Raw genomic sequence first — 27,827 nt, forward strand, 5'->3', positions numbered from 1 at the left:
AGGCAAAGCCTCACCCTTCACAGCTAGAAAGCAAAGGGAGGGAACGGGCCAGAGTTACACAAGCCCTTTGGGAGCATGGTCTGATGACCCACAGTGCACCCCCATTTGGCTTCACCTCTTAAAGGTTCCATGATCTCCTAATAGTGCCATGCTGGGAACAAGCATTTGCCACATGGACCTTTCGATCCACATTACAGCTGCACCTTAAAATATTACTGAGGTAAAAATTCTAGGAATTATGTCAGAAATAAAAACAAAACATGAAGACTGCAAAACCCCCAAATCTAGGTTTATGTTTTGTTGCTTTTTGTTTGTGAACTATCAGTAATTCCCCAACTAAGCTAGTCTGAGACACATAGTAGGTTTTTAAAGATTGAGTTTAGAGCACCCTCTCCACGTGGCATCTTTAGGATGGTTTCATTATCAAATCTTCTAGACTATCACTTGCACAGAGGGTAGCTTTGGCCTGAGTAACAAAATTAAAGACACCAAGTGAATTCTGCCTGTACCTGCTGTTCTCCAGCAATAACAAGTGGGAAGCACTTCATATTTATCTAGTTTATCCAGAGGGTGGGAAACCAACGGCAAGTCTGGTGGACTTGGGAAAGACTAGGTTAAATATGGGCAGGGATTGAAGCATATAAGGAATGGGTTTTGACAAAGAGTACATTAGATCTTCCAGAGGAAGAACACACCTCTATAGCTTCTACCTCCATCTGCTGACTTCCCCTTCCATGACCATAGTGACAGCAGTCACTAAGTGCTTTCAATATACCAGACCTTAGCCGGGCAGTGGTGGCGCATGCCTTTAATCCCAGCACTCGGGAGGCAGAGGCAGGCGGATCTCTGTGAGTTCGAGGCCAGCCTGGTCTACAAAGTGAGTTCCAGGACAGGCAGGACTGTTAGAGAAACCCTGCCTCAAAAAACCTAAACAAAACAAAACAAAACAAACAAAAAACCAGACCTTACACATTTTATACACCGTAACACAAGTCATTTCCTTAGTCAAGGAACGGGGAGAAACTGCCCAACTTCACTAAGCTGAAGAGAATCCAAATGAATTTTGTATGGTACCAACTATCACTCCCTGCCCATCACTTCCTAACTGTTCAGAATTCAATCCCTTTCCTGCATTTAGCATCGTTATCCTCATTCAGACTCTCAGCATCATTTCCCCGAATTATTTTCAGAGCCTCCTTACTGGTCCCTGCTTAAATCTGCTCCCCTCAGAGCTCTACCTGAGAGTATGGCTCACACCTGCCTGTATTCCCAGAACTCCGGGAACCAAGGCAGGGAAAACAACAGCCAAAACAAGAAAACGAAAGTGATTTTGTGAGAGGCCAGCCTGGGCTACAGGGGCCCTGTCTCAAAAGACAAACAAACACAAAACAAAACACACCTCAAGAAAAACAACACAAAACAAAAACCCCCCAAAGTGTATTTGTGTTCCCAAGGCAATTACTCAGACTTTTCTGTGTTAATCTTTCCTGTGTACACACAGACCCTGGGAAAAAGATGTCCAAAGTAAACAAATCAGAGAGCGGCGAAGAAGTTAGTTTGTGGCATTTGTTATACGGACGGGTTACCGTGGAAACCCACGCAAACCACTTGGCAACCGAGACAAAAGTCACATTAGTAACGGCTTTCGGTTAGGTGAGTCACTAACTTCCCCGTGCCGCTCGTGCACTGTCTTAGCAGGAAAGCGAAGGAATGCGGTCTGTGTTGACGCTGTGGGAAGCCAAACGTCTCCCAGATAACATGATAAAGCTGCTGAAACGAACATGAAATAAGCGGACGCCTCAGAAGACAAAGTTGCTATGGCCATTGTTTACGTTTCAAAGAATCAAAGGAAATCTAGAACGTTGCTGAAAACTCAAACACACACTGGATGGAAGGGGGTGGGGCCAACCTTTGCGACTAAGTATGACATCAACGGCACTGTCCTTCTCTGGTAACCCGCAAGTGGGTACTCTGGGCACATGTTCAGTTACACCACGTCCCGATTAGTCAAGACATGTTACTCCTTTCAGCAGCAGTGATAGGAAGCCATCAGTTATTGAGGAATGTCAGCCATTCGCCAGGCAGGATGGCGTGGAGGTTAGCCACTTATCCCACAGCTGGTCTCTCTGGGTTCAAACCCCTCCTCAGCTACCTGCCAGCTGTCACTCTAGTGCCTTCTCTAACTGCTCATTTTTACGGTGCTTTCTCTGGGAATGGTACCTACGCCCCATGGGAGCCCAGGGAAGCCAAAGACATTATTACACATTGTTCCAAACAGCACCTGGAGTATGGTGTCGCCAGATAATAAGCATTAGAGGCTGTTATTTTCAAGGCTATATGTATTTCTAAGTCCACTTAAATTTGCCTGCCGAAGTGAAATAATGACCAAGTTCATAGAGTTTATTTTTCTTGATTTAATGAAGATCTATCTATTTTACAAGCCACATAGATCCTGACAAAGAAGGAACTTTTGCGATCTGTGAAGCTGACTTTTAGTGGCAACACTGAAGATCCGTGGATCTGTCAGCTCCTGCAGCACCTCTGGCTTGAGGGAACGCATGGCAGTAACAGCAGCAGGAAAACCGGAACAGGAGGAGGGGTGGCTTTATTTACTCATTCACCGATGATTCATTTCACTAGCGGGTGTGGCAGAGTGGGAGATGGCCACCCAGTCCTAGAGTCTCCCTCTTAGAAATGCTGAGAAAAGCCAGGCGGTGGTGGGGCACACACCTTTAATCCCAGCACTCAGGAGGCAGAGGCAGGCGGATCTCTGTGAGTTCGAGGCCAACCTGGTCTACAAGAGCTAGTTCCAGGACAGGCATCAAAGCTACAGAGAAACATTGTCTCAGGGGGAAAAAAAAAAGAAAGGAAGAAAGAAATGCTGAGGAGGCAGAAAGATGCATAGAGAGAACTCAAGAGAAAGGACTGGAATCATGAACGTGAGTCTTCACCATGGGAAAGGATGAGGCCATTGGGGAGAGTGGCAAAGGAGGAAGGAGAATGGCCAGTCTGCAAAGGCCACTGATATCAGAGCAGGAGAGAGGCAGGAGAGAGGCAGGAGAGGCCAAGGAATGTCTGCAGGAGGAGAAAGGGCCCAGCAAAGGCAACAGGAAACAACTTTAAGAAGCTTTGCTCAGCAGTGTCAGATGTGGCAGAGAGGTCAGATGACAGATATATATATATATATATATATATATATATATATATATATATATATAGAGAGAGAGAGAGAGAGAGAGAGAGAGAGAGAGAGAGAGAGAGAGCGCAAAAAGCAGTCACCCCTAACGCTGGCGACTGAGGTTTTGGTGGCAAAGTGGGATTGAAGTCGATTACTATGGGGAACTCATTCCAAATCTGCGCGGAATGAAGGGAGAGTGGGGAGACTTAGGGTTGCAGCCAACTGAGGACATGACATGGGAAGAGTTCACACACACGTGCAGGAAAGTCAAGCACGCTTCAGTACCTGTGGGGGGAAAGTGTAGGGACTAAACTGACCTGAGTGTGGAGCTGAGTGATGGTTTCCAGAGCTGACCCCTAGGAATGTCAGAAACAACAAAGCTCAGACCATAACAAGGGACTGGCCTGGGACAGAAGAGATCACCTCCATCATGAAGTAAAGAAGGAGAGTGAATGCAGACAAAGATGTCAATAGATAATTCCTTTTTGCCCTGGATTGTTCTAAGGAGAAAATGCAGCACTCCATGGCATATAGTAGGCACTCAACTCCGTGCTAGCTGAATTATTGCTTATTTAAAATCTGCTATAAAAATTCCAAAAAGCCTCTACAGCTTTATATAAGAAAAGAGTTTTATTCATTGACTGACAGATACCCTGATGAACACACACATGTATTTACACACATGCGAAAATGCACGTGAAAATGCATATACATGCCCACACAGCACCTATGGGGAAATGTAGTCCCTATATGAAATGGAAGAAAATTTATAAACCATGCATGCAATCAGGGTCTAACATCCAAAACACATAAAGAATTCACAACTCAATAACAACAACATAAAAAAGCATCTTGATTAAAAATGGGCCAAAGACTTGAACAATCATTTCTCAAAAATGTTTGTACAAACTGGCTAACAAGTTTATGAAGGGGCGCTTCCCCTTAATATCGAGACCTATGCATATAAACTCAAATGAGAGGACATGCACACTAACTATCGTGACTATTACTAAATAGTTAAAGTATGACAAATGCTGATAAGGATGTAGGAAGAAGAGAACTCCGGTATGCGGTTTTGGTAAAGTCATTTTGAAAAAAGAATATGGAGTGTCCTCAAAAATTCAAAGCAGACCCATGACATGATCCGGCAACCGTACAGATCTTTGGGTATGTATCCAAAGCAGATGGAATCAGGGTTCTTTTGTTTGGTTGGTTAGTTTTGGTTTGGCTTTTGAAGTCAGGCTCTTGCTGTGTAGCCCAGGCTGGATTTGGAATCCATAATTCTCCTGTCTCAGGTTTCCAAGTGCTGGGATTATGGGCAAGTGCGCTCACAATGGCTTGAAATCAGTATTTTAAAGAGACACCTGCAATCCCGTGTCTGTTTCAGCAGTATTCACCACAGCCAAGATTTAGAAACAACCTGTCTACTGACAGACGAAAGAATAAAGAAAATGTCGCAGACACACATATTCTCTCTCTCTGAATATTTTTTTTTTTGTAAAAAAAGGGAAATATACCCATCCATAATGTGGCCTGGAGGATAAGATACCACGCTAAGTGAAAATATCAACAAGAAATGAAAATACTGTAAATCACTTACATGTACAATCTAAAAACTCTCAAATTCATTCAGAAAATAAATTCATTTTTCTGTAACTATAAATGCCATGTAGCACCACTTCCATACTTTGTAGAAAGGAAGATACAGATATATATGACACAAAAATGCAATAGGAAAAAAAATTCAGAATAATCTAAGGAAAGATCCTACACTGGAAACTTGGGAATATATATCACAGTCTAAGAAAACTAACTAAAACTGAACAAAAAAAATCACAAATTCAATAAGCTGAAGATCCTGGAAGGATATAGGAAATGAAAATCCACATGACTGTAGTGGATATCATTACACATGTACAAATCTGAAGGATGGATCCACCGATTTTGAATCCTCAGGCAAACTACGAACTGTGGGTGGGAATCTGCCTGCCCATGTAGGGTACCAGTTGGGATGAGTGTACTGTATTCTGGAAGGAACAGCAGAGGATGCTGGGTCTTGTGGAGACCAGAGGCCACATGACAAATGTCTGTGCTTTCTGCTCATTTTCTGGGAAACTAAAAAATATGACATGCTTGGGTGACATCAAGAGGTAACAGGATGTGCTGATCAAAGCGGGGAAGTACACCCCTCGACTTTAGCATTTGTGCAAGGGGGACCCCAGGTCCTGAGCAGAGCAGCTTGAGGCTGCTTTTCTGTTTTCTACTGGGAAGACTGTTAGATTAAAAACTTCTTCATCCAAGTGTGTAAAAACAAAACAAAAAAGAATAAATCTTTAAAAAATGTATTTAAGGTAAGAGAACTGTGAAGTTACGGGTCTATGACGACGCGAAGAGACTTGACATGCACTAAGTGGAAATAGTTAATACAGAGGGGCTTGAACCTGACATGAGCTAGAGCCACCAGCGGAAGGAGCGTCAGTTGAGGAAGTACCTCCATGAGATCCAGCTGTAAGGTGTTTTCTCAATTAGTGATCAATGGGGGAGGGCCGAGCCTATTGGGTGGTGTCATCCCTGGGCTGGTGGTCCTGGGTTCTCTGAGAAAGCAGGCTGAGCAAGCCAGTAAGCAGAGCTCCTCCATGGGCTCTGCATCAGCTCCTGCTCCAGGACCCTGCCCTGTTTGAGTTCCTGTCCTGACTTCCTTCAGTGATGAACAGCAATGTGGAAGTGTAAGCCTATTAAACCCTTTCCTCCCCAAGCTGCTTTTTGGTCATGGTGTTTCATCACAGCAACAGAAACCCTAATTAAGATAGGGTTATATAACACTGTAAGTCCAGCTAGGTACGTGCTTGAAAGTGCAAACTTAGGAAGACAGTAGACATATTAGTGATTGAAGTAGAAGGATGAGCAGGCAGAGCTCACATTTTTAAAGCAGTGATTCATGATTCTGTAGATTACTAAATGGGGACATGTCATCGTATGTTATAAACATGCAACATCCATGTGAACTCCGATCAATCACGAACCTGGGATAATAAGGACGTGTAAATGCACACTCCTGGTTCTCAGTACAAATGTAACATTGTGCTGGGCGCTGACAGTGGGGAAGTTGTGGGAGGGAGGGAGGGAGAGGGGCGGGGATTGGGAGCGGGGGAGGGACACAGGAACTGTGTTCTTTCTACTCGTTTGCTCTAAAAATGAAATCTACTAGTGAAATGGCTATAAGGAAGACCCTCAGAGAATTCGGAAGGGAAATCTAAGAACCGAGAGGTAAAAATGGGGATGAGGTTTCATGGAGGCCCAAACCAGCCAAGTTTCAAGAAGTCAGTAATTGTCAGAGCTTCAGTGAGAGTACAAACGAGGAAACATGGAGTATGCTAACCACTGATGTTAGTCAGTTTCAGTCACGTGCAGGGACAGACCTCACACTACAGGGATGAGAGGAGAAAGGAAGGCTTGAGACAGAGCGTATAGATTATTTCTTTTTCTACCGAGTCTGGATTGGCATTGTATATGGCAGAGAAGCAGGGAGCAGGCATGAGAGAGTGAGAGGCAGGGGGAGGTGGCAAGGGACAGGAGGAAGCTTGGTCCTTCCTCTGACTTGAGTTAAAAGACCTTCTGCTGATGTGCTGGACTTTGTTGACTCCCCATGGGAAGCCTTACCCTCTCTGAGGAGCGGATGGAATGTGGGGTGGAGGGAAAAGTGGAGCGAGGACAGAAGGCGGGAGGGAGTGAGAACTGGGATTGGCATGTAAAATGAGAAAAGATAGGTTTTCTAAAAAATAAAAAAAGAGTTAAAAAAAAAAGACTTCTTGCCAGGAGTGGTGTTGTACACCTTTAATCCTGTCACTTGGGAGGCAGAGCCAGATGGATCTCTGTGAGTTCGAGGCTGGCCTGGTCTACAAGAGCTCGTTCCGGGACAGGCCCCCCAAAAAGCCTTCTGCTGGTGAGACCAGGAAAGAAGCTCAGATAACGAATGGAGGCAAGACCTTTGAGGAAGCAGACAGGGCTTCTGTGACATTGCTTGCAGGTCCAGAGGGAACTGGAGGAACTGCCTTGCATGTGAGTGGGCCTGAGGTGGGCCACACTGCAGCGTTTCATATCCCTCTGGGAATGTCAGGGCCCGCAGCTCTGCCTATACCTTTCACCATACAAGCCACAGAAAAGACAGTGAAAGTTCACATCACCTCTCGGTGCTGTTTTCCTTCCCGGCTCATCCTGCCAGTTGACCCCTCCCCTCCAGGGTTAGACAAGCTCTCACATCCCCAACCTCTTCACCTCACTCATTAGCCGACTGAGAGGTGGCAGCTGCTGGACGACACTATTGGCATCGTGCATCTACAGCATGGTGATGCTTACCCCCCTCCTCCCCGTCTTCCTCTGCTTAAGACTCAGCTTGTTCCTATCTCCTTCGCCACTTCAAGCTCAGAGTCATTTTTCAAAGCAGGTTTAACAGCTAGAGGCATGTGGTGCCTGGCGATGTCACATGCTTCTAGCTCACATCACAGAAATCCCTTCCTACCCCAACCTCTTGTCCATTCTGCCTACCTCAACACCATGGAAAGAACCTTGCACCCTAGCGCCAGAGTTCTTTTCTCTACTCAACCTTTGCCCATGTCAGCAACACTCATGCCCTGACCAAGCCAACTCTTGACAGGGTTCTACTGAAGCAACCACAAGTGTTTAGTGTTCTGTTCTCTGGCTGGCTGTGATGGCTCATACCTGTGATTCTTGCACTGGAGAGATGGGCACGAGAGAATCAGGAGTTTGAGGCCAACCTGGGCTACTTAAGACCCTGGGGCAGTTTGAATAAGAAAGCCCAGAGGCTCATATATTTGAAAGCAGAGTCATCAGAAAGTGGCATTATTTGAAAGGATCAGGAGGTGGGTGTGACCTTAATGGAGAAAATGTGTCACTGGGGGTAGGCGTTGAGGTTTCAATGGCCCAAGTCAGGTCTAGTGTCTCTCTCTTCCTGGTTCCTGCAGCTCAGGATGTAGAACTGTCAGCGACTTCTCCAGCACCACGTCTTTGCGTGTGTTGCCATGCTCCCCACCATGAGGATAATGGATTAAACCTATGAAACTGTGAGCAAGCCCCAGTTAAATGCTTTCCTTTATAAGAGTTGCCGTGGCCATAGCGTCTCTCTGTGGCAGACTTTTATTGTTTTGGAAGATGGGATAAATTGAATATGTCACATTTCTTTTATCCAGTCACCTGTTTATTTCACTGTTTATTTCACTGTTTATTTCACTGTTTTGGCTACTACATATAGGTATCTTTTCAACATATTGCTTTCATTACATTGGGATACATTCTCAGAAGAGGGACTGTCAGGTTCAGAGCATAAAGACTCGCCAGTCTGTAGTCAGACAGCATTTAAAAATATTGGTTTCTTTTGGTTACCTTGTGTAATAGTTTGAAAGAAAATGGCCCCCAAAGGGAGTGGCACTATTAGGAGGTGTGGCCTCCTTGGAGTGGGTGTGGTCTGGTTGGAGGAAGTGTGTCACTGTGCAGGTCGGCTCTGAGGTCTCATATATGCTCAAGATACCACTCAGTGTTTCAGTTCACTTCCTGTTGCCTGCAAGATAGAGGACTCTCAGCTACTTCCTCAGTACCATGTCTGCCTACACATCCACATGTCCCACCATGATGATAATAGACTAAACCTCTGAAAATGTAAGCCACCCCATTAAATGCTTTCTTTATAAGAGTTTCTGTGGTCATGTTTCTTTAGCAATAAAAACTCCAACTAAGACAGAAGTTGGTACCAGGAGTGGGGGTATTGCTGTGATAGGCCTGACCAGGTTTTAGTTTGGAGGAATTTAGACGTTTGTACTTCAGGTTAAGAAAGCAGTAGAATGCTTTAAGCACTGCTTAACAGGCCATACTAGTAGGAGCACTGAAGACAGTGGTGCTGAGAATGATCTGAGAATGGTGATAAGAATGAGAGATCATTCTTATGATATTTTGGTGAAGAAAAGTGGTTGCTTTTTGCCCTTGTCTGAAGAGTCTGCCTGAGGCTGAAGTGAGTTGGATTAATTCTGTTGACAGCTTAAAACAGTCGAGTACAGACTGTTTTGTGGCTGTGACTGTTCATGTTTACAAAGACTTATAAAGAAAAGGAATAAGCTGAGCAAGGCGAAAGGAGCACTCGGAAGTGGAATGGAGCTAAATCCTATGTTCAAGGAGATAAATGGATTAAGAAATGGAATAAAGGGTGAAGTGCAAGATCCCCTTCAGCTAAGTTTCCCATTTGTAAAAGGGAATTAAAGAGGAGTTTAGAGCTGTGTGGGGTGTGCACACCTTTAATTGCGGCACTCAGAAGGCAGAGGCTGGCAGAGCTCTGAGTCTGAGGGCAGCTTGTCCTACAGAGCAAGTTCAAGGACAGCCAAGCTTGAGCAGTGAAGTAACAACCAAGGACAGAAAGCTGGTGGCGATGTAATTGAACGAGAGGGATATATTCCAGCAAGCAGCAGAACTTGGCAGCTCCAGCCATGTGGTTTTGGCTTTACAGTCAAGGAGTGACTAAGGAAAGCCGCTGAAGCTAGATGGTGTCTAGGGTGTCCCTGAACAGAGGCCTACAGAGGTCACTGTGTGAAGCTATGAAGTTGAAGCCCGGATTGCCTTGGGGACCCCAAGACATTAGAGATGCCAGAATCATGGGATACCTGCTGAAGAAAGCTGTTAACAGGGAGTGAAACCAGCCCAAGAGAAAGAAGTGTGTTGCAGTCAACAAAGCTGAAAGGATTTGGAGATCTGAAGAGTGTTTTGACATCAGACATGGAGATGCAGAGTTTGGAGCTGCCCAGCTGGTTTTCGGTCTTGCTTTGGTCCAGTATTTCCTCACTCTACTCTGTTACCTATGTTTTGGAACTGTAATGTATATCCTGTGCCATCATATGTTGGAGGTATGTGTTCTGAGCTTTGATTTTGATTTTACAGGGGATTACAGATAAGCGATTGCATGAATCTCAGAAGAGACTTTGAGCTTTGGACATTGTTGAGATTGTGATAGACTATAGGGTCTTTGAAGTTGGACTGAATGCATTTTTGCATTATGATATGGCTACGAGCCTTTGGAGGCCAGGCAGTGGAATGTGGCGGTTTGAATGAAGTGGCACTATTAGGAGGTGTGGTCCTGTTGGAGGAAGTGTGTCACTGTGGAAGCAGGCTCTGAGGTCTCGTATATGCTCAAGATACTGCCTGGTGTCTCAATTCACTTCCTGTTGCTTACAAGATATAGGACTTTCAGCTACTTCTCTAGCACCATGTCTGCCTGCACGGTGACATGTCCTACCAAGATGATAATGCACTAAACCTCTGAAAACATAAGCCACCCATTAAATGTTTCCTATATAAGAGTTGCCATGGTCATAGTGTTTCTTCACAGCAATTGAAAGAAGATACTTGGTGATCTCAGTGTGGAAAAAGACTCAGTGGAGTTTGAAAACAAAACATAATATTAACAATGCTTGGTGGCATACATCTTTAATCCCAATACCTGGGAGGCAGAGGCAGGCAAATCTCTGTGATTTCCAGGCCAGCCTGGTCTACATAGTGAGATCCTCTCTCTCTCTCAAAACAGCAGCAGCAACAACAAAACAAAACAAAACAAAAAAACAAAACAAAACAATAAATACTGGTTATTTTTTATATTTGTTGAGCTTTCTCACATTAAAAATCAATTAATACAAAGAAAGGAAGGTTGGTAACATAAATCAAAGACGTTAACAACTTGTGAAATTCACTGGGTGGTGGCACATGCCCTTAATACCAGCACTTGGGAGGTAGAGGCAGGTGGATCTCAGTGAGTTCAAGGCCAGCATGGTGTTCAGAGCTAGTTCCAGGACAGGCTCCAAAGATATACAGAGAAACCCTGTCTTGAACCCCAGCCACCCCCAAAAAATCCTTGTCAAATTCAATAACTCCATTTCTATACATCAATCTTAAATAATAGCTGATGAGTACTATGTTGGTTACAAAGATGCTTACTATAGCTTATAAAATTATTAATAAAAAGGACACAAGATAATTATTTCAGAGGGGTGATGGGGAACCTCCTTTAGCCAATGGCCTTTGAGAGGCTGGACCAGGATGGGCGTGGCCTTGGGTACCAAAAAGCCCTGGGATGCTCCACTTGCTCCCTGCTTGTTATACCTGGATGTCGGATTGCTTTTATTTTTTTTACTGTGATCCGTGAGTTTTTCTTTAATAAAGAACACCTATTATACCTTATTTGGAGCTAGGGTGGGATTATTTGATTTGCAACCCCCCCCCCCCGCCATTTGACGCATTTTCCTTTCATCTAGTGCCCAACATGGGGCCGAGTCCATGCTTACTAGGTTCCCCACCACGTTCCCAAATTGCCAGCCCTTGCCAGCCCGGGCATGCTTCCTGCCTCTGCCTCTCTGGCTGGAACCCAGACCGCCCCACCTGCAGCACGCCACTGCAACCCTCTCCGTGTACAAAATTGCTTTAATTATCCTTAATAACTATTCTTAATTTCTTAAACAAAACATATTTGTCAATATCAAAGCAGACAAGAGCACGGGCTGCTTGTATCGCTCCTCCTCCACGTGGCTGCAACCACAACACCTGCTGGCCAATAAAGATTATTACATTTGCACCAATTCTCTAAAATTGCCTAAGGACAGGAAGTAAACTGATAAATTTAAAAGTTATATAATAACTGACAATATTACCACTCAAAAATTTAATAATCATTTTATTTATGTTATGGATGGTATTCCACAAGGCTTATGTGATTTTCCTTATACATCCATTTATTGAATTTTAAAAATTAGCTTTTTTTCATATTATATCCTTGAAAAATGGTTTAATAACAGAGCCAAAAATGAGGCACTTTTAAAAATGATAGTCTTTACAGACTAATAATAAACAACTAGCTAAAAATTAATACCGTTAAAAATAACATTAATTTGACAGACAAAATTCAATCCATGTCAAAGGGTGCTAAAATATTATCTTTATTTAAATTAATGCAATAGGTAGATTAGTGTGAGCTTACTCACACTAATAATAATAATAGTGAGTAATAGAGTCAGCTATTATTTATAGACAAGTTACATTGGAATAGATTCTTGTATATTGATACAAATTCAAATTATATTTGTTATATTGAATATACTCCTATTTATATTTATAATATTTATACACCTATGCAAAGTTATTTTGTCATATTATATTCATGAATATTTCTACCTCTGTTTAAAACATTTTGTATATTGATACAATTTTTGGATATATTTATCATATTACATTTCTACCTCTGATCAAGATACTTATACCCTGTTTACATTTTGAGGTCATTGTCCTCATTTGCTGCACAGTTGTTTAAAATTATTTAATATTCTGATATGAACTCTTAGTCTTTAAGCTATATAGGTATTAAGTATTATAGGTCAATAGTCATGTTTGTCATAGTTAGACTAATTCAGTTCTTTAGATACATAAAGATTGTATTCTGCATAGAAAGATAATCTTCAACCACTTCAAAGAGCTGTAGAATATGGCATTTAAATAACTTAGGGTTTTGTTGACATGAGACACGATTGCTCCTGACAGCACCAATCTATTCCTGAAAGAATGTTGAGCATTGAAGACACTTCACTTGGAGCTTGTTTTCTTCTTGGCAAAACTGGCCTTTGGGCATGTAACAGCCCATGCTTTGACCACTGATGAAGTGCATGGTGTCAGGACTGGACAAGCAGGATACAAGAAAAAAGACTGCCAAACGTTGCCAAGACAGGGTAAGATGGTTTTGAAAAAATTTTCTTGCCTCTGAAAATGGTCTGTCAGTTACTCTAGGCCTTAGCCAAAGTTGGTTGCTCCAATATTGCAAATGAGAATTTGGGTGATTGCCCAGGTAGCCAATTGTCTCTGTCATTTGTTGCACATTTTGGAAGTTGCTTGGTTGCACTTCCTGCTTACTCAAGTAATATTATCTCCCTTCTCAGGCCTTCAATGGGGTTATAGACTAGACGATCATAGTTACTTTCCTCTTATGACTTAGCCAAGCCATTTCTGATATAAGATTTAGACTCCTTAGGGTAAAATAATTACTAAAATATTTAGCATGTTTCTTGCTTAATATTGTTTATGCTGGTTGTAATTCTAACTTTTATATGTGCTATCTGTTCTTATTATATATAGTTTTGTATTGGGTTTGGAACTCTCTTGTTTAGACAAAAGGGGGAGGTGATGGGGAACCTCCTTTAGCCAATGCCTTTGAGAGGCTGGACCAGGTTGAGTATGGCCTTGGGAACCAAGAAGCCTGCAGGACCACCGGCTCACTCTCTCACTCCCTGCTCCCTACACCTGGATGTTGGATTCCATTCCTATTCGTCATTGTGATCTGTGAGTTCCCCTTTAATAAAGAACCCCTTATTATACCCTATTTGGACCTAGTGTGGGATTATTTGATTCGTGTTCTTCCCATCTGATGCACTCTCCTTCAGAGGGGTTTAGTTCAATCACTGGAATATAATAGGATAATATGTAGCTATTTGAAATATTTTGTAGTTGAATATTTGGCTATCGAAAGAGTAACTGAAAATATATTAGGTACAGCAAGATCTTATTTTGGTTCAAAAAGATCAGTGGCCAGGCTTGGTGGTATAGGCCTTTAAATACCGCATTTGGGAGGCAGAGGCATCTTTGTGAGTTGGAGGTCAGCCTGTTCTACACATCGAGTTCCAGACCAGTCAGTGTTATATGGTGAGACCCTGCCTATAAACAAACAAACAAACAAACAAATATCAGTGATGGGTATGGGGGGTTGTGTGTGTGTGTGTGTGTGTGTGTGCACAAGTAAGGACCAATGATGAGACTAGGGTATATACCAAAATATTAACAATGGTGGTAAGCTTTGCACAGTTTATTTATGAGCAATATTTGCTATTTTTGCTTCTCTAAGTTTTCCAATATGAAAACATTTTTACTTTTTCCATATGGCAAAAATTAACTAAAAAGAAGGACACAATGTGCAGGCAATTAAAAGCTCGAAAACAAAGATGTTCTCTGGCAAAAAGAAAAAAGAAATCCCTTTAGCTTGTTTACAGAGTCAGAGATCCGATACACAGATGTGCTCGCTAGCTTCCCGGACACTCCCTGAGTTCACATGGGTTTTTTCCACAAGCTCATGCGAAACTTGGCAGCTTCTGTAGTTACCAACACAAACACATGTAACACACATGCACACATGTGGAGACAAGGCAAACTGGGAGATCACAGGTATGTAGGGAGATTTGTTTCCCATCATTCCTCTGTTCAAATAGGCCATAATTAAACACATACTCACAACCCCGTAAGTTTTAAAAGTGATTTACATGCTTTCCTAAGGAGTGGTCTGGAAAGATTCAAATAATACAATGTTCTGTTTTTCTGAAAGGTCTTCAAAAATAATTTATTAGGCAGCCCCTTGGCTCCGGTTGAGTGGACCGTTACAACAGTGCATTGTATTTTCAAATGTTTTGCTGACTGTGGCGAGACCTAACCCCTTGCCTTAACCACTTTTAGTATCACTGATTCAAAATAAAGACCTTCATATTGCCTCTTTTTACTGACTAAACCTTCAGAGGAGAGCCTGGATCCTTCTAAAATTCCTTTCAGTCATCATCTACAAACAAACGAAGCAGTGTACGGGAATTAGAATAGGAATATAAGCAGGACAGTATGGCTCCAAGAGGCCAAGAATATACAAAATCCACATAGCAAAACAACCGTGTCTTTGATCAGTTGAAAGGCCCATTGTCATCTTAAATGTAATAGAGTAATCAAACAACTTAGCTTTTCATATCTTCTACAGCAATGGTTCTCAACCTTCCTAACGCTGCCACCCTCATGAGGGGACCCCCCCACCATACAATTATTTCATTGCTCCTTTGTAACTGTAATTTTGCTACTGTTATGAATCATAATGTAAACACCTGATGTGCAGGATATCTGAAATGCGATCTCTGTGGTCGTCAAGACCCGCAGGGTGAGAATTGCTGTTCTACAGCTGTGGACAATGCCCCTCCTCCCAAACCAAAGGGCATTTACTCTGTCAATGGCTCAAGGCATCGGCCACCCAACTACCAGCGACTGACAGGAAAAGCCTGTGTTCTGGTCCTCACCAGACCCAGGTGGTTCTCACAGTCTCCCCTTGGTCTCCCTGTCTCTAATCTATCTATTGCCACTTGAATCCAAACAGGAGCAGGCTTCTGGCCAGCTTAAATTCCACTTTAATCACATTACAGGGCAGTTCAAGAATCCTGGATTGAATCCTGTCCTTTGAGCAGGGAAATCAGACCCTATAATGTGAGAGCCCCTTTCTAATATTACCTCCTGCTTCTGCTCAGATGAGCTCTCTGCCATTAAGCTGCTGAAGTACCACTCTATTAATGGCTTGCTCAAGCTGTCCTCCCACCTCACTTTCTCCTTGGTGCAAACTCGCCCTCTCGGCACGTTCAGCTGAAATACTAAAGCAGCTTGCAGCAAACATCGCAGCCGGGAATACAAGCCTTTTTCTTCTCGAAACTCACATCGCCTCTGAGCCACCCATGAAGCAGTAAGCCATATGTATCCTCCTGTCCAGCCATCAAACAGCTATGATCTAATTTCGTTAACTGGAGGTAATTCCCCCATGGACCCTTGTATTAGCTTTGCTTCTCACATCCCGAGACAGAGAGCTAGGAATCTGCTATGTGCTCAAGTGATATCTGGTGAGCCATGACATGAATTGCTTGTACGTTTAGTTTTTGAGCAAAGCCAAGTTGTGTGTGTGTCTTTCTGTGTGTGCGCGCGCGTGCGTGCTATGTAACCTTCTGTGCATCCACTAAAACTCTTCTCCAGGGCTGGCTCAGAGGTTAAGAGTTTTGACCGCTATTCCAGTAGTCCTGAGTTCAGTTCCCAGCAACCACATGGTGGCTCACACCCATCTGTAGTGAGATCTGGTGCCCTCTTCTGGCAGGCATGCATGCAGTAGAACACGGTATACAAAATAAATCTTTAAAAAAGAAAAAGACTCTTCTCCAACACTACAGATATGATTTTTGTATGGGGTCTCTAAGACCACACTTAGGGCTTGGGGATTCCTTAGGGCGCAGCGGACTCAGCACACGGCCGTACTCACAGACACTGCAGTTCCTGGATTACCCAGCGGAATCAGCCCACAGCTTCTCTCTCACTGGACTGTGTTGATACGCCATCTAACAGGGACACTCGTGAGGTGTAATGAGGGCTGGAGGCTTAGGTGTCTGTCCTCTGTTTAGTCGGACTAAATCTCCAGGCTCTCAGAAGGCTTTCAGCATGAACCACATGGTTTGTACAAACAGACTAAGCGCAGTAAGCCATGCTCATGATCCAGGCAAGAAGATCACGCTACTAATCAAAGATAATCTTCTCGGCAGGCCTTTCAAGGTAGCGGTCTTGAGCTGGCTCTAGTTCTTCTGCACAGGACTCATTTCATATTGATAGGGGAGAAATGTGAGTGCCAATCATTTCTGATTCACAAAGGTCCCCTAGAATGATTTTTTTAAAATTAAAATCTAGCATGTGGAGCTGTATGGTCCAGACTGGCATGCACTATTTAGGTGGCACATAAGTTTGATAGTTCAGGTTTTCTATTTCTCCCTGTAGAGGAAGGTATCTTTTTTCTTAATTGGTGTGAGTGTGTGTGTGTGTGTGTGTGTGTGTGTGTGTGCGCGTGCACCTGTCTGTCTATGTGCATGCTCGTGTGTTTTAAGGCTGTCTCATGAAGTCCAGGCTCGCCTCCTTCTGCATCTACCTTGAGTTCTGGGACTGGGGTCTGCACCACTGTAGCTAGCTCATGGAATCATTCCTAAGCCAATGCTTTGGTACTTAGGATAAAGGAACTTGTGAACACCTAAGTAAACACAACTTCTTCATCACTGAACGCCAAAGGACCGTAGCGTTGCAGGGACACTGTCTTATGCAATCCTCAAGACAACTCCCAAATCACCAACTGTCTCAGTTTTCCAGTTTTTTACCTGCGAACACCTAAGTAAGCCCATGAGGTTTTCTCTTGACAAAGCCAGATTTTAGCTGGAGGAAGAGTCTGTTTAACACCAGGCTACTTGGCTTCTCTCCCCATCACCCAGCTGAGGATAAATCCAGTTATAATCCCTGCATCTTAAATTATTAGGAAGCTGCCTTCGGAAAGTCTTCAACAGCACACAGCTCATCACTTTGTCTGGCATCATAATGTTTGAAGTCTAGACCTCGACCAGCATCTTGGCATCACCTGATCAGACAGGAGGGGGTCTTGGAAGGTAGGCTTCCCAAGACTCAATTCATTTCCTTAGAAAATAAGACCGTCCACTTCATCGCCCCGCTTAGGGTGGTAAATAAGAAAGAATGTTTAAAAGACCCAGTGGACTTGTTTACTGGGAAAATGGGGGGGGGGGGGGGAAGGCCTGCTTTCGATGACTAACAGGCTTGTGAGAAGAAGCACGCCAAAGCCAAAGCAACACTCCAGGCAGAGAAGGAGGTAGGACAGAAAGAAGGGCGAAGATCCGGGTTCTGGCCACCAGGTGTCAGCACTGGGCCAGAAGCCCAAGCCAGCTGCTCCAGGCTGGGGGAAGGGGGGGATAAGAACCCTGAAGGAAAACTTTGAGGCCTCAGGGTAAGGCTGTCACCTGACCCCCACATGACGTTCAGGATTGCCTTAGGCTTTTCCATCCCCCCACATATATGTATATGTATATATATATACACACACATGTATACACACATACGTTTTTGCACAGTTCATTGTTCTCTGACAGGAGTGTTAAAATGGTTGTGATATAATCATTTAGCTGAATGCCCACAGATTTGTCATTACAGTTTAATATTAAAAATTAACCTCGGTGGACTTTTTTTTTTTTTTTTTTGTAATTTTAAGGATCAGTAGCGCCTCACGCATCTGTTCATTAAGCAATCAGGCGTTTTCTGGCTTCCATCCCACAACCCATTGACATTATTTCCTTTACATTATTAATGGGATGGCAGATGAAAAGAATATTTTTAGTGTAGAAATTAAGTACATATAGACGGAATATGCATTGGCGATTAGCCCTTCTCCTTGACTTTGAGAAATTAAAAATTCATTCCAAAACTTCTTCTAATTTTCTGTCTTCTTGTAGAAAAAAAACACTTAAGGATAAACCTGTGGACAGCCTTTAATTTACTCAAGGAATCCTGCCACACATGGTTGCATTCTGTCACCGCTGAAGGATTCTCCCACGGTGCCTCATTTCAAAATGAGGGCAGGGTCTGGGCTCTCTTAATTCTTTGTTTTTCGAGACAGGGTTTCTTTGTAGCTTTGGGGTCTGTCGTGGAACTAGCTCTTGTAGACCAGGCTGGCCTCGAACTTACAGAGATCCGCCTGCCTCTTCCTCCCGAGTGCTGGGACAAAAAGTATGCACCACCACCGCCCAACTGGGCTCTCTCATTTCTAAGTCCTCCACTTTGAAACGCACCCGTCACACCAGAAGATGGATAATTGAGAATATCAGCGCATCAAATGGACACTGAGTTCTTAGGCAAGCCAAAGACTACAGCCTCGTCTGCCAGGAACACTTGAGTCAAGTCAAGCCCGACCAGGCAGAGCCCAAGCCCTCTCCTGGCCTGACTGCCCTAAGTCACAGTAGAGTCACAGGAATTAATGTCAACCACAGACAGTTCCGAGTGGGCGCTCTTGGAACTGGAACCGTTTGGGTCATTTTTGCTTCTCAAAGCTTTAAGTTCTAGCTTGTATTGTGCAAATATGGGAATGTCTTCAGAGAAACCAGAAGCATCCTCTCTCCCTGTGTCTCCATCGCTCCCATTCCTGGAGAACTGGGAGGAAAACAGACATCAGGGGCCACCTGGAGTCAGGAGCGCCTGAGTCAAGGCCAGCCAGACTAACCCACTGAGAAGCACTCAATGCCCCGACTGAGCTCCGGTTCGTCCCCGGAGGACGATGAGCTCACTGGGCTGGCAGCTCGGCAGAGCAAAGGGGCCAAGCAAGCAAAGGGATGGATGCCGGCCGTGCAACAAGCCCGTGCCGGCGGGCGAGCGTGCGAGCGCGGGAGAGCAGCTCGAGAGACCCGTTACCTGGAGGACTCGGCGGTGAAGCTGCCGCCGTCCAGCAGCCGCATCTTGCAGAAGAGGACCCCGTTGACGAAGGGCACCGAGGAGAGTTCCTCCAGCTCGAAGTCCACCTTAAACTTAAACTTCTTCTTCTTCATCATCTTGAGGGCCAGGCGCCGGGGAGCGGGCAGAGCAGACAGGCGCCGCCGCCTCAGCTCGGCCGAGCCTCGGATCCGCCCAGCTCCATGGCCGGGGCCGCGAGCAGCGCGTGGGGGCGCGGCCGGGGGGCGCCGCGAGCCGGCGGGAGCCGGGGCCGCCTGTGGCGGCGGCAGCCCGGACCGGACCGCACCGGCGGCTGCAGCGCGGACCCCGGCCGCCCGCCAGGAGCGCTCGCCTTGCAGCTCGCCCGGGAAGTGGGCGCCCGTTCGCTGCCGCCGCCGCCGCCCGTCTGATTGCGAGCAGGGAGAGGCGGCCGCTGGAAGAACGGTCGCCGCCGCCGCCTCCGGGCCTGAGGCGCCCCCTAGCTGCCGCGGCATGCAGCGCACTTGGCGCGGAAGCGGGAGGCCGGCCGGCGGAGGGCGGAGAAACTACAGGCGGGCGCACGCCGGGCGGGGGAAGCTGGGGAAGCTAACACGCGACGGCAGTAAGCTCGTCACGCCTCCCGCGGGTTAAAAAAAGACAAACCCAGCCGAAAAAGCTTCCTTCTGCAGCTTCCTCTGCGCCTTTCCTTTCTGGGTTTGCACCGCCCCCTTTCTTCCCCTCCTCCAGTCCAGTGATTTCATGGCCTCAGAGAGGGAGGGAGAGAGGAGGGAAGGGAGGGAGGGAGGGAGGGAGGGAGGGAGGGAGGGAGGGAGGAGAGAGAGAGAGAGAGAGAGAGAGAGAGAGAGAGAGAGAGAGAGAGAGAGAGAGAGAGAGAGAGAGAGAGAGAGAGAGAATACAGTATCCATTGTTAAAAATCTATGCTGTTAGCCTAGCTACATAATGTTTTCAGGGGGATTGTTTGTTGTTATTTATTGTGGTTCACTTGTTTTGTTTTTCAGTCAGAGTATCTAGCCCAGGCTGACTTCAAACACCCGATGTAGCCAAGAATGGTGTTGAACTTGTGATCCTCGTGTTAGGACGACAGGAATGTGCCGCCATGCCAGGTTTATGCAATTCTAGGGATCGAACCCAGGGCTTCCATGCATGTTAGCAAGCAACCTCACTGAGCTATACCTCCAGCCTGGTCCTTTTAATTGTTGAAAAGACGTAATCGAAAAGATTATTCTTCTTAGATCACTCATTTAGTTTTTTTTTAAAATTCAATTTATGTATCTGGGTGTCTTGCCTGTGTGTGTGCCTGTGTGCCAGGTACCAGCAGAAGCCAGGAAAGAGTGTCAGATCCTCTTAAACTGGAGTCATAGGCAGCTGTGAGTCACTGTGTGGATTTGGACATTGAACCAGCGTCCTTTGGAACTGCTGTGCCATCTCTGCAAGCCCACTCATGTGTTTAGTCATATAAATATTATAATTGCCTAAACCACTAGTTGCTAGCTAGACTCCAGGATCAAAACCCCAAAACTGCCCTTAAGAATTTTAGAGTTCTGAGCTGGTCATGATGGGTCAGTGGGTAAAGGAACTTGCAGGCGATCCTACGACGTGAGTTTGATTCCTGGAACTCTTCTGGTGGAAAGAAACAGCTACCTAATCCCACAGGCTGGCTTCTGACCTCTACAGGTTCTCTGTGAGGCATGTACACCCACAATAAATATGTTTTAAAAACGTTTAAAGGCAAAACTTGGATGCAGTGCATTGTCAATGGGAGAAGCACCTTTGACCTGGAGAACCCATGTAAAAGTGCAAAGAGAACCAGCCCAACACAGTTGTTTGGTGAGCCCCAAGTGCCACCATGACATGTATTCTTCTATGTACACCTCTCTCTCTCTCTCTCTCTCACTCTCTCTCTCTCTCTCCTCTTTTTCTCTCTCTCTCTCTCACACACACGAGAATAATAATACATATCAATTTTTTTAAAAGACAAAACCCAAGACAGAGGAAAATATAGAACTAAATTCAAATGAAATAGAATTTAGAGGAGAAAGTGATGAATTGAAAGAAACCAACTTTATGAACTTTAAAGAGTAGCTAGGATTTGGGAGAAAGCGGGAGACAGACATTACAGGTGAAGAAACGGACTCAGACAGGGCACAACATCTGGGCGCCAGACTTTGGTAGTGGAAGCTTGCTGCCCCGTGGGACTGGAAGACAGGAAGGCATGGATTGTGATGCTGGTAACTTGCAGGAATAAAGGGACTGAGCCTTGCGAGCCAGAGGGCAGGCTGGGAATAGAGGACGTTATGAGTATCTGCGCAGTTTGCAGGGAGTGAGGTTGAGCCTCAGTGCCCGTGAAAGGTCACGGTTGAAAGTATGCATTTGGGAATTGTGGTATTCGCCCATGGCAGAAGCCCAAAAGGCGGGCAAGAAGGAGTTGCTCTGGAGAATATTTAATGGGCAGATGGAGGAGGAGGTGACTGCGAAGGCTTCCAAGAACAAGCAGCCTGAGAAAGAGATTGAGAGAGATGGCCTGAAAGCCAAGAGCTTGAACCTTGTAACATTAGCTATTAAGATCTCTTGGGGTATTGGGTGAGAGACAGGAGGCTTCCTGGAGACTGTTGGCCAGCCAGTCTACCCAACTGGCAAGCTTGAGACCCTTTCTCATTGATGAATGATGTGGGCCTGTGGCCTACACACACAGACACACACACACACACACACACACACACACACACACGCACGCACGGAGGGAGGGAGAGAGAGAGAGAGAGAGAGAGGCTTGCACATGTGTGTACTGCAATCCTGGAGAATTTGGGTTGAAAAGCCATCACAAGGCTGAAGAGCTAATAGGTCATTGGTTACCTTAGTGAGAGACTTTTCCATGAAAGATGTTGGCAAAGTGATATTAGCATGGTTTCACAAGTGAGTAGATGGTAGTTAATAGGAAGGATGACTAAAAGGCCTTTTTCCCCCCTCTTCTTTACTAATTTTTGCCATTGAATGAGAGACGGTGTATGTCCAAAGAAGGTTCAAACCGTCCAGCAATATCCAGGAACTTTCTGGCACTTACTGAGTTCCTATCATATGTCAAGTGCTTTATAGATCTGAGATGAGCCACAGAGGCTGGCTACATCCTATGGAGGGCGTAGGATAGCAAGCAGAGGGTTGTAGTGCAGCGTAACATCTGTCTGTAGTGACGGAGAGGGAGATTGCTGGCATAGACGATAACACCGTGCAGCTAAGTTCAGTGCTTTCTGGGGTTGGTACTGCTAGAGCTGAGGCCTGGGGATGAGGGTGGGGGTGGGGAGCCATTTCTAGCTTATTCTCCTGAGTGGAGCCTCAGAGGAAGAGGTCCTGTGTTGCAGAAGGAACTGAAATTAGTTCTGTCTGTCTGCAGTTTAGAGTCCTGCTTGGAAATGGGTGCAATGGAGAGTTGTTGGTGTTTTAAACCGGAGGAGTGATGTATTCAGATTTGCATTTTATAAAGCTGTAGTAACACTGGAAACAGCATACAGTTTGACTATGAGACACCTGGTATGAGTCAGCAGGAAGGCAGGAAATGGCCCTGAACCCCAGTGTTCCATACAGAGAGAGAGGGGGCAGAGGTGGGGAGAAATAACCCTGATGTCTCTCACCTTCTCACTTAGGATCTGCAGGTGCTTCCCATGATCACAAAGTCAGCCCAAGCCAGAGAGCAAAGGAGGAGTAAAAAGGCAGTTTGGAGGAGACAGCCATTGTGCGGCATGCAGGGGTGGGAACAGATCCAAGTGAGAGGCCCGAACGCTATAAGCGCACAGGCAGTCCAGCCAGCATCCCCTGCTGGAATAAAAAACAATGCCAAATATTTTGAGAAAGAAAAGTCTTTCTTTCAGCAGTTTGGTCCTTCTGAAGTCCTTGGAAGGGACTGAGGACGGAAATCTGCAGGATACTGAATTCCAAGTCATGTCACCTGCTTGGTCTCCTCCATCTTCTGTCCTGGGAAAGTGTGCATTTCCCAGTCTCCTTGAAGGCAGCTATAGCTATGTGCCTTCTTCTAGCCTAGTGGGTCTCAGCCTTCCTAATGCTGTGACGGTTTAATATGGCTCCTCATGTTGTGGTGGCCCCCAATCATAGATTTTTTTTTCGCTTCTGCTTCATAACTATAATTTTGCTGCTCTTATGAATCATAATGTAAATATTTTTGGAGACAGAGATCTGCCAGAGAGGCCATGACCCACGGGCTGAGAAGCACTGCTCTGGCCAACACTGTCTGAGAAGCAACACGCCACTTCCAAGAGGAGACGAAGCAAGACTTCGAGCAGCTTTCTGGACCATCATTCCCATGCCTCACCAATTATAGAGAGGTATAGGGAAGACTTGACTTCAGACGGGATAACCACGAGATCAAAAGAGCTCTGGTCTCTGTAGAAGAACAAAGAGAGCGACTGCCCACATCTACAGCCAACATGTTGGAGTGAGGAAGAAACTCGTATCAGGCCAGGGAGATTTGGAGACTGTGTTCTAACAGCACCAGGCAGGTTGGTTCCGACTAGAATGCAGACTGGAGCTGATGAGAGGATACTGCTACTAACCCTCCCATCACGAGGCCCTTAAGACGCGTCTAGGTACCATATTCATGTCGTCATAACTTGATGGCAAATGGCCACAAATGCCAGGAGATAGCCTGTGTTTACTCACACCCGTCTTTATCTTAAGTACATCTCTTTAGCAGACATTATTTGAACCTATAGTCTGATTGCCAAGAGAACATCAGAGGTGTAATTTTTAAAAAAACTTTTCCGACCTCTTTGAAGAGTATAGTAGAATGCAGGGTAACACACCCAAGTTTCTCAGTGCCCATCGTGCAACTTCTGCAAAGTTTGCTGGTGATCTTTGAGTCTTTGGTGTAAAGTTTGGCGTATCTGATACTACTAGGTAGTCAACATGTGTTTCTTGAAATGACTCGGAATAAGCTGTTTTCCACCTCGGGCAAACACGGCAGAGCTACAGGGCGTGTTCCAAGACGATTTCTTGCCCAAGGTTTGACGTTCTTATAGTGTGCTCTACTGTGTGAAGGGCGTGGCGGCCGCTAAGAAAGGAAGGCAGAGGTGGTGTGTTGGTCACACTTTCTGTCTTTGTCACGATACCCAAGGAGAACAATTTTAAAAGAAGGAAAGATTTTCTTTTGGTTCATGGCTTCGGGACACAGCTGGACCTGTTGCTTTGGGACTGCGGTCAGGCAGAACCTCCTGGTAGAGCTTGTGGTGGAGGCTGCTCACCTCCCTGTAGCCAGGAGGCAGGATGAAAGAAACCGGAAGGGAGCAGGAACAAAATATGCTTCAAAGTTACCCCCTTCTGATGACTCATTTCCTCCTCTCAACTCCTAGTTTCCCCCACCTCCTAAAATAGTGCCATCAGCTGGGGATCAAGTCTGCAACAGCACCAGCCTGGGGAGAACATTTCCCGTTCGAAGCAGAGAGGTAGAAAAAGTAGCTAGAGCCACCAAAGCCATAGTGTGAGGTACAGCTAGGCCAGCTGGAAATACACCTTCACAGCCACAGCGGAGTCAGGATGACAAGAAGGTGAGAGGAAGAGAGGTATGCTCTCTTTCCTTGAGAATGTTTCCTGAAAGATGCATGATCCCTTTTTATTTAAATCCCTTTAACATTTGAAAGACATCATGGCTCCAATTCCAGGCTCTATAGAAACCTCCCACAGGTCACCTTCCTTTACTTCTGGCATCTGCTGGTCAGAGTCGGACGTCCAGGGAAACTTTAGAAGTTACATGACAAAGATGACAGAGCCCAGGGTTCCTAGGGTGGCTGTGTAGCCGAGGTTAACCTCACCTTTGCACCCCTGGCCAGCGATGCTTACATTGGAGTGTTGTGTGAACAAGAAACATATTTTTTTATTTCTTTTTTACTGTGAATGTTTGATGTATTCTCGCCGCAAACAACTAGCAATGCCTTAATACAAGAACTGCTGCAGAAAGCAGTGTAAAACGATAAACGTCTCCAGCTACTCAGGCAGGAACAAGGAAACGCTGGGGACCGAAAAACAGAAATCCTTGACGAGTGTATTGGTCCGTTGTTTTTGTTACTAAAAGAATAATAGCACAAGATAGGCTAAGGAAAGTGAAGAGGTTCATTTCGGCTTACGGTTCTGGTCCAAGGTCAAATGCTGACATAGAGCATCCATCGCATGGCGAGAGCCGAGGAACCTGAAAGAGACCTGGCCAAACTGGCTTTTATAGCAGACTCACTCTAGATTGCCCATTAACCCATGAATCCATTAATTACTCTAATCACCTCTTGAAGGCACCACTTCTTAATATTTCATAACAAGGCTTAGATTTCAATACACAGTTCAAACCATAGCACAAGGCATTTGATCATAGCTGCCTGCAACAATCTGAAAGGAAAGCGCCATGCCTACAGATCCCTTTGTAAAAATATTGGAAAATGAGAATGCTGTCGGTTATGGCCGCTGGCTGCGTTCAACAAGATACTGCGAACACGAGATGCACTCATGCAATAATTAGCAGGTTTCTAGGCATGGGTGGAAAGGAAACAAAGCATCGGAAACTTGAAGCCTCGAGGGTCGGAAAAACTGGCCGCTCTGTTCTTCAGAGAATAGAAAACAAGGCTGAGAAAGCTTTTGAGCAATGAGGGCCCATTAAGACTCAGCCTTGCAGCAAAGATTAGATTAGGACGTGGCTCCACTTCAGAGTCTAATGGTCTCCCAGGAGCCACCTTCAACTGAAAGGAAAGTCTTAGGATCGAAGAAGCAAAGAAATAAATCAAGACTGGGAATTATCTGTAGACACTTTAATGTTATTGGCGCATGGAACTGACTGGAAGCAAACTGATAAGAAGTCTCAGGTTTGTTCGTTTGTTTTTTGTTTTGCCCTTTTGAGACAGGGTTTCTCTGTGTAGCTCTAGCTGTCCTGGAACTAGCTCTTTTTTTTTTTTTTTTTTTTTTTTTTTTTTAGACATAAAGCTTTATTGAGAGAGAGAGAGAGAGAGAGAGAGAGAGAGAGAGAGAGAGAGAGAGAGAGAGAGAGAGAGAGAGAGAGGGAGCAAGAGAGAGAGAGGGAGAGAGAGAGAGAGGGAGAGGGAGAGAGAGGGAGAGGGCGCGTGTGCACACGCAAAAGGGGGCAGTGAGAAGAGAGAGAGGGAGTGGAACTAGCTCTTGTAGACCAGGCTGGCCTCGAAATCACAGAGATCCTCCTGCCTCTGCCTCCTGAGTGCTGGAATTAAAGGCATGCATCACTGCCGTCCATCCCAAAACTGTTTTAAGAGCTATGCTTTTCCCAAGAAAGTGGTGCTGCCTAACTCCCCCTTCAAATTCCACAGTAGGAGACCAGAAAAGTGACCACAGAGGGCCATGAACAAAGGAGGTGCCTCATCATTCTGCCATGGCGGAATTAGATCTTAGTGACGGACTGGCATCACCTGCTGTCACTGCTAGAAATAGTCACCACATCACGTGTCCTGTCATTGCTCTGGAGGAGGGGAAGATGTTTCATTAGCTCTTAGCTCATGAACTGAACACTGTACCAGACCATGTGTTGTAGGGATGGTCACGGACATTATAGAATGTCCAGAGGCATTCGGTCACGGACATTATAGAATGTCCAGAGGCATTCGGTCACGGACATTATAGAATGTCCAGAGGCATTCGGTCACGGACATTATAGAATGTTCAGAGGCATTCGGTCACGGACATTATAGAATGTTCAGAGGCAGTCCTGGCCTCTAATTATTCCCCTCACTCTCAGCTGAGTCAGTCAAAAATATGTCCAGACATTGCCTAATATCTGCCGTGGGACAAGAATCCATCCCATCAAGAATAAGTGGACCACAGTATGATGTGAAAATACATCCAGACCTCATGGAAACTCTTCAGTGTAACCTCAGTGTCCCGTACTGTCAAACCTAAATGCAGCATGTTGGTTAGGGAATGAGTGTATTATTTGTCAAGAGGATGACATGGTTATTTGCTGACCAAACAGATGGACTAGGACATAAAATTCTGGGTCGTCATGAAACCTGTTTGCTTGAGTAAATATTTTGACTACAGTTTCCAGTTAGTGTGCCAACTTCAGGCATGGTCAATAAAAGCACCATGCAAATGATCGTTTCACTCTTTGTTTATCTGACGGCCAGATGTTGATGTCAAAGATAATTTTGGGAGATGGGGGCATCAAGCCTCCAGCAACCTGGGTTCCCTACTGGCACCTTACAGCAAAGACCCCACTTTCTTTCTCAATTCCACTGACCAGAACACTGGTCTGGAAGGCATGAGAAATGATCACCTAATTTTAAGATAGCAGTAACAGAGTTATTACTGTTGGTGCTGGAGGCTGTACATAGGACATCTTGTCTGCTAAGAATATGAATTACATGGATACTTTCAGGTCTTTAATTATTATTTTTTGAATGTAGTAAAATATACATAAAATATACCATCTTAAATATTTTAAATGTATAGTTCAGGGACATTAAGTACGTCTTGTGCACCACTATCCTTCCCGAAACTCTCCATCTTGAAGAGTGGAGAC

General features: G+C 45.1%; 1 protein-coding gene across 1 annotated transcript in view; it reads right to left on the bottom strand.

Moving 5' to 3' along the window:
* Window positions 1-19,516, bottom strand: part of Fam102b (family with sequence similarity 102 member B) — a 57,849-nt gene extending 38,333 nt beyond the window's left edge. The window contains exon 1 of the mRNA XM_038311227.2: window positions 19,277-19,516. Within this exon, the coding sequence (XP_038167155.1) occupies window positions 19,277-19,413 (137 nt within the window). The 5' untranslated portion in view covers window positions 19,414-19,516. The remainder of the gene's footprint in view (window positions 1-19,276) is intronic.
* Window positions 19,517-27,827: the final 8,311 nt, after the last annotated feature.

The sequence above is a fragment of the Arvicola amphibius genome, chromosome 14 (assembly GCF_903992535.2).
Source record: "Arvicola amphibius chromosome 14, mArvAmp1.2, whole genome shotgun sequence".
Classification (NCBI taxonomy): Eukaryota; Metazoa; Chordata; class Mammalia; order Rodentia; family Cricetidae; genus Arvicola; species Arvicola amphibius.